This window comes from Eriocheir sinensis, unplaced genomic scaffold (genome assembly GCF_024679095.1).
Source record: "Eriocheir sinensis breed Jianghai 21 unplaced genomic scaffold, ASM2467909v1 Scaffold974, whole genome shotgun sequence".
Lineage (NCBI taxonomy): Eukaryota > Metazoa > Arthropoda > Malacostraca > Decapoda > Varunidae > Eriocheir > Eriocheir sinensis.
In genome coordinates this window covers 21767-29447 of record NW_026112357.1, presented here as the reverse complement: position 1 = coordinate 29447, position 7681 = coordinate 21767, and the positions used below count along the sequence as shown (strand labels likewise).

Below are 7681 nucleotides of genomic sequence, written 5' to 3'. Positions count from 1 at the left end.
AATAATAATAATAATAATAATAATAATAATAATAATAATAAAAATAAACAATAATAGTGATAAGAATAATAATATAGACTAAAAATAATAGGTAAGTCTTGAGGAAACACGCGCAGAAGATACTAATTTTACGTGACAAGTTTTGTCCAGCACTTCATCATTACAGACGAAATCAGTCAGTAATTAACTACTGGCTTCTCTTTTCGCGTTTTTGTAACCTCGTACCTAGACCACTTACAATGTTTATATTATTGTTAATGTTGCTAATATTGTTAGGGGTTTTGTTATTATTTTCATCAATACTATTATTATTTGTTTCTATTTTCAGTAGTAATGCTTGTGGAATAAAGTTTTGTTTTTGTAGCTAAACAGTCAATCTGAGACAGACAGAAATATTAAAAACAAATTAACAGACAAACCAACATAAATGAAGAACGATAAGGAGATAAAACCGGACAGGCAAACTGGGAAATATAGATAATATGGAATACTAAAACACACACACACACACACACACACACACACACACACACACACACACACACACACACACAAAGCATAAACACACATTCAAAGAGTTGAAAAAAAAATTATGCAGCGAAGGAAAAAAATGCAAATGAAAATTGAAATCATAAAGGGAGAACATGAACAAAAAGAAAAGGAATACTACGAAAAGAGAGTGCAAATATGAGAGAAAAAAATGGTAGGAGGTGAAGGTAAGAAACGGGTGAGAGGGAACAGGGAGAGCTGAGGTAAAGATCGTTGGGTGCTTGGGAGGTGGAGGTAGAGGAGGAATAGGAGGAGGAGGAGGGAAGGAGATTGAGGGGAGGAGAGGAGAAGGTGGATATAATGAAGGTAAGAAGGGGTGGGGATTGGAGGGTGACTTACATTCTCTGGGTGCTAGAGACTAGGTAAGGGGGTCGGGGGAGTGGAGGACGGGGGGAGTTGGTGATGGGCCAAAGGGGGTAGAGAGAGCGTGAGTATATAAACCGCAACGTAATTCTCTTCTTCACACCAACTCAGGAGACCACGAAGATGGTGAGGGTGGGAGCTGTGTGTGTGTGTGTGTGTGTGTGTGTGTGTGTGTGTGTGTGTGTAATTCACCACGGCCTGATCACGTGTTGGACTCGTAATCGCCAGCAGGTACCCTCCCAATATGAGCAAGAGCTCTTTATCCTCGATCTCTGGTACTGTTAGGACTCACACACCACACACCCCATCTCCTTGCTAAAGAGGGGACAGTAACCACCCTAGTCAACGGAAAGAATTCTGCCTGAGCGGGCTCGAACCGCCGCCCTGTCAGACCATGAACCCTGGCAGAGCAACACTATAAGCAGTTGCCCCACGGAGTGTGTGTCTGTGTGTGTGTGTGTGTGAGAGAGAGAGAGAGAGAGAGAGAGAGAGAGAGAGAGAGAGAGAGAGAGAGAGAGAGAGAGAGAGAGAGAGAGAGAGAGAGAGAGAGAGAGAGAGAGAGAGAGAGAGAGAGAGAGAGAGAGAGAGAGAGAAACAAGATGTTAAAAGGACACTGGACTCAAAATACAGTGAGATGTGAAGGTATTTTTACTTTCATAAAAAAATAAAGGAAGGATACGGAAATAGACGGACAATAGAGTAAGTAACCTTGGAGAGTGAAAAGAGGAAATACAAGCCTAGAGAGAATCAGATAATGAAGAGAGACTGGGATAGAAGGGTATTTGTCCTACTGCAATGAAAAGGACAAATAAAAATCAATGCTAAAATTCACGAGGTTTAATACTTATTTAACTCCTCATCCTTACAGAAGTTGGCGTCGGTGTAGTGCTGGTGATGGCAGCGCCTCCACCCTGGCCCTTCCTGGGGATATTGGAGGCAGTGGAGGAGGTTACAGTGGTGGCGGAGGAGGTGGTGGAGGCTGGTGGTGGTGGAGGAGGTAGAAGCTACGGTGGTGGAGGAGGTGGTGGAGGCTACGGTGGTGGCGGAGGCTACGGTGGTAGTGGAGGCGGTTACAGCGGAAAAGCAAGTGGAACAGCAACCATCAACTTCAATCTCGGAGCTCCAATCGGAGGTTCTGGTGGAGGCTCCGGTGGAGGCTACGGCGGCGGTTCCATCGGGGGAGGATCCCGGGGGGGCTACGCCGGCGGTTCCATCGGTGGAGGCGCCGGTGGTGGCTCTGGTGGTGGCTACGGCGGTGGTTCCATCGGTGGAGGCTCCGGTGGTGGCTACGGCGGCGGTTCCATCGGTGGAGGCCCGGTGGAGGCTACGGCGGCGGTTCCATCGGTGGAGGCCCGGTGGCTACGGCGGCGGTTCCATCGGTGGAGGCCCGGTGGAGGCTCCGGTGGTGGCTACGGCGGCGGTTCCATCGGTGGGGGAACAGGTGGAGGCTCCGGTGGAGGCTACGGGGGCGGTTCCATCGGTGGAGGCTCCGGTGGTGGCTACGGCGGCGGTTCCATCGGTGGGGCCATGGTGGAGGCTCCGGTGAGGCTACGGCGGCGGTTCCATCGGTGGAGGCCCGGTGGAGGCTCCGGTGGTGGCTATGGCGGCGGTTCCATCGGTGGGGGACATGGTGGAGGCTCCGGGGGAGGCTACGGCGGCGGTTCCATCGGTGGGGACATGGTGGAGGCTCCGGTGAGGCTACGGTGGCGGTTCCATCGGTGGAGGCTCCGGTGGAGGCTACGGCGGCGGTTCCATCGGTGGAGGCTCCGGTGGTGGCTACGGCGGTGGTTCCATCGGTGGGGGCCATGGTGGAGGCTCCGGTGGAGGCTACGGCGGCGGGTCCATCGGTGGGGGCTCCGGTGGAGGCTACGGTGGCGGTTCCATCGGTGGGGGCCATAATGGAGGCTCCGGCGGAGGCTACGGCGGCGGGTCCATCGGTGGAGGCTCCGGTGGAGGCTCCGGTGGTGGCTACGGCGGCGGGTCCATCGGTGGAGGCTCCAGCGGGTATGGTCGCTAGGATCAGTAGAACACAACAGAGAACCTGCAAGTGTCAGCGCAAACCAACACAAAAACACACACATACACAGTTATTCTTTGAGTCTCAGGTACAGAGACGAACATTGTAGAAGAATGTACGAAAGTGTGTAAATAAATCATTGTCTATGCTTATTCCTGTTTTATTTTTATTTTTTTATCACCAGTGTTTCTGAATCAGTGTCAAGTAATGAAAAGTTTTTTTTATTTTAATCCATCAAGAAATTCAATGTAAAGAAAATATATATAGCAATGAATAGGCGCACCTAACATCACCATAGCCGATCCAGGATTCAGTACGTTTCCTAACTAGTAGAAGGTAATGTTATAATTGTATTTCATAAGGAATCCTTATAACCAAAAACTAACTAAAATTATGGGTATTCTTTTTCTTGAACAGAACATTGAATAAACAACAGAACAATGATATGAAAATACGAGAGCTACTGTTGCCAGGTCATCGTACTCAGAGCACAGTGTTTACCGGTTTCTGACGCCTAACTATTGCCAAGGAACATCAGGATCTAACTATTTTAACGATAACTATAAATTAGTTTCGATATTGGAACCTAGAAGGCAGTTTAGGGGAAGGAAGTCGGGAAATATAATCGGCTGAGTACGACAATCTGGCAACGTTAAGGCTGTAGCTCCGAGGCCAGCCTATACGCCATTTTGGGGGTATCAGATACCATAAATAGCTTATTTTTACTGCGCAAAGCAGGTGATGTCACTTATTGTGACTTCGTGAGCTTTCATATTTATCTATTTGTGTATATTTCATGGTGGCAAAACTTTCATTACTAGTTTCATTTGTACTAGTGACACAAAAATGTGACTGTTTTTCACAATAGAATTTCACTCAAACAAGTGAATCAGACACCACAGAAATATTACCAGTGTGTATATGAATGAATACAAAGATAAGTACATACCTTGATTCAACTCTAGGATGTCTCGTGGATCATTAATAAATAAAAACTAATTACCTGGATAGGCTACTCTTTAGCCCGTTACCGGCTATGGCTGCCAAAAAAGTCCCTCCGCCAAGTTAGTACCCCACCATTTGGTAATTGTTAGGTACGCCTTTTGTATGAGCTCTACAACACGTGACATTGTTGCTCTCCAACGTTATCAAGGATCACTTCACTTCCACGAGGATGATAGATACTCGAACTTGCTCACGCGTGCTCCACAGTCGAGTGATTTTCTTTTAACAGTGTGAATATATATATATATATATATATATATATATATATATATATATATATATATATATATATATATATATATATATATATATATATATATATATATATATTTTTTTTTTTTTTTTTTTTTAATTAGAAGAATAAGAAGAGGCTAGTTGAGACTTCATAAGTTCACCAATAAAAGCAGTTGCTCACACAACTAAAGCGACTAATGTTAGCGAGAAAACATTCCAAAGAATCTGCACTAAACGAAGTAAAGCTTGTATCACGGTTAACTACGTGATATGGTTCCTGTTGTCAGGGTGATAGGCTCATTATTTATCTCACTCATGGTGATTCATCTGACCGAGTATTGATTCTTGGAGAAGGCCTGGGAGGTAAGGAGCTGCCAAATGTTAGTGGTACGTCTTAGTGTGGGGTGCCTACAATACCCCACACGCCATCACCTGCTGTCTGTGAGTTATACTCTATGCATTGTTGCAGGCACGCTTTCATGGTGCTGCTTTTAATATACACATCATAAACTCTCTTCTCCCTCCCAAACTATATATCAAATACTCTTCATGTTTCCGATTTTCGTCATTTCCTTCATGGTTATCGGGGCATAGTCTTTTTTTTGCGTTATAGCCGTATCAGAGAGAGAGAGAGAGAGAGAGAGAGAGAGAGAGAGAGAGAGAGAGAGAGAGAGAGAGAGAGAGAGAGAGAGAGAGAGAGAGAGCCTGCCTCCGGGAAAACACCTGGCCATCGGCGTGGAAAGAGACTCGGGTGATTTCCGTCCACAAGAGGTGCTCCAGGTCTGACCCAAAAAACTACCATCTCCCTGCTTTTTGTGGTGGGGAAAGTGTTTGAGAGGGTCATGGCAGACGTAATCTGTTGCCATTTCAAAGACAGTTACCTCCTCTCGGACCAACAGTTTGGGTTCAGATCTGCCCGGTCTACCTCTGATCTGCTGATGCTGCTCACTAAAATCTGGCAGGACACCCTTGACGATGGCCTGGACACTGTCGTGGAGACCCTGGACATACCAGTTACATTCGACAGGGTGTGGCACTGAGGCCTCCTCGAGGAAATCGGCGCAAAGGGCATCCAAGGAGACCTTCTATAGCTCCTGGGAGACTACCTGCAAGGAAGGACGCTCCAGGTCGTCGTTAACGGGCAGGCGTCCGAGTCCCTGCCAGTGGTGGCATTAGTGCCACAGGATTCAGTGCTGGGGCCAGTCCTGTTGAACATTTACGTGGACGATCTTCTCGGGAAGCTGGCAGCAATCTCAGCTTATGATGATGATTGCACTCTCTCCTGCACCTACCCCCGACAAGACAGTGAGCAAGTTGCTGACGAGGTCAATCAGCAGCTGAGGGTGCTACAGGAGTGGGGTGCCCGTTGGAGGTGACCTTGCCCGGGAAAAAATCCATGCAATGGTGGTCTCTCGATCCCCCACTGCCGAGCCAGCAGAGGAGGGGAGGCTACGCTTTAGCGGCATCCCCCTCCCACTCCAGGAATCCGTCAAGATTCTGGGAGTGGAAGTGGAAAGCTACGATTCGACAGCCACATCAAACACATTGCCCAAAAGCCTTCCTGTTCTACAGGACTCAGATACGGCCTTATTTAGAGTACGCTGCCCTCTCTTGGAAGTCGTGTACTGACTAGCACAGCGGAAGACTCGGCAGAATCTAGCGACGGGCACTGCGACTGGTGAATGCTACATTCCCACCAGCCCAGTCGGAGACTCCAAGCTCCGTCGATTCGCTGGAACACCGCAGAGATGTCGCGGCGCTTGTTTGTGTTTCACAAGGCACAGCTGTAAGGAGTGCCACACTTGCGGGCCTTCGTCAACTCTGAGAGTCACCAGGCTGGACACGAGAATGGTGCTATCCCGTGGTGACGCAGTGGAGGTGCCGCGATCCCGCATCAGCCAGCACCAACGCACCTTCTGGTAGAGTGGTAGAGTCTCCTGCATGTGGAACGTGTTCACGGCCACCGTCCCTCACGACCGGGGGATGAACACCCAGCAGTAAAACTGGCAGCCCACAGCTGGAGAGGCACACTCCCTACTCCACTAACACTGTAGTGGACACAAGACTGTCCAGTGTATATATATATATATATATATATATATATATATATATATATATATATATATATATATATATATATATATATTCCACCAGGGAGGACTCCCATTCTGGCTGCCGACTGAGCTGTTCCTTGATAACTCCTCGAACCTCTTTCTTACCAATTTCAAAATACGGTCTGTTCTAGTTTTCATTCTGTGGAACAGCATCTCTCCCTTTAAATCTTACCTTCTCTTCCTCAATGAAACACAGGTGTCTGAGGCTACTGACAGCAATCTCTACTCTGTTCACTCCTTTATTATCTCGATCCCAAATTTCAATCCAAAGTTGGATGTTGGTGCATGACCTGACCTTCAGAATTTTCCACCATCTGGCTAAGACTAATCCATCTGTTGTTTATCTCACCCAACTCTCTCACTAACTATGTAAACCATTTCACTAGTTGAAATTTAAAGTGAAGTACATCTTGACCCCATTCTCCTGCTGAAATCACCATCCTAGGAGATTCTAAAGTGTTCACCCACCAGCTGGCTTTTCATCCTCTTTCACTGACCAGCCTGGTGAACAAGTCTACAACTTTGCTCTTTCCAACGATCTAGAGATAGGGCCTCATACTAGACCTTCTCTGCTCTAACCCTTCTGTTTACTCAAACCGATATTTTCCGTTGGGCTCTCTGGTCACAACTCTGCCCTATCTGACCGGATGTACTTTTCTGTTCCAGTGATTGTCTCGAAAGGCACCACATATAACGTATTTCCTCATTTCATGTTAAAGACTTGGTTTAATCACTGTGTTATCAAAGATAGAGGCATCAACTGTATTTTCACACTCAACTAACCATGATCTTTATATTCTGTTTGAATGTGCCACCATTCTTCGACTTCATTAAAACATTCATTTAGAATGTCAAACTGCTTTTTCTAATTCTTCCGGCTTTTGGCACCAGTCAAACATATCTCCTCCACTTCAATTCTTCCTCTTTGCCTCCGTTTCTTATCCCTGACGGCAGCATAAAGCATCTATGTTTAAGGTTGAACTCCTTCTCATCCTTTCTGTAAAACTCCACTTGGCGATTCTGGGCATATTCGCCCATTATCTTCCTCCGATTTTTATGCTCATATTAAGATTTCTAGAATGATGTTTCATGTACTTCCGCCTCAATTTCATGGGTTTATGACCTGATTTGCTCATTGTCCTTAAAATTGCGGTCTGGTGCTTCGTTTCGGTCAAACTTTCGTCTCATCCAAGCTACCTTCTTCCTGCTGAAGCACGCCTTTATACAGCCTAGGCCAGTAGTGTGACCTTTCAAACTGGTCTTATAGCTTTCCTGTTCATCTGGAAACTTTTGAATTAATCCTTCAACCGGAAGATAAAAATACCTTCCCACTTCTGACCTTCTATCTTATCGCCATTATGGGTTCCGGCAAGGGCGCTTTATTTGCGATCTTTTCCTT

General features: G+C 46.5%; 1 protein-coding gene across 1 annotated transcript; it reads left to right on the top strand.

The window, feature by feature from the left end:
• Positions 1-1156: 1156 nt before the first annotated feature.
• On the top strand, positions 1157-3072 carry LOC126995068 (uncharacterized). The gene is made up of 3 exons (XM_050854359.1): positions 1157-1187; positions 2045-2530; positions 2610-3072. Exons 1-3 carry the CDS (start codon positions 1157-1159, stop codon positions 2927-2929), a joined length of 837 nt encoding a protein of 278 aa, XP_050710316.1. The 3' UTR covers positions 2930-3072.
• Positions 3073-7681: the final 4609 nt, after the last annotated feature.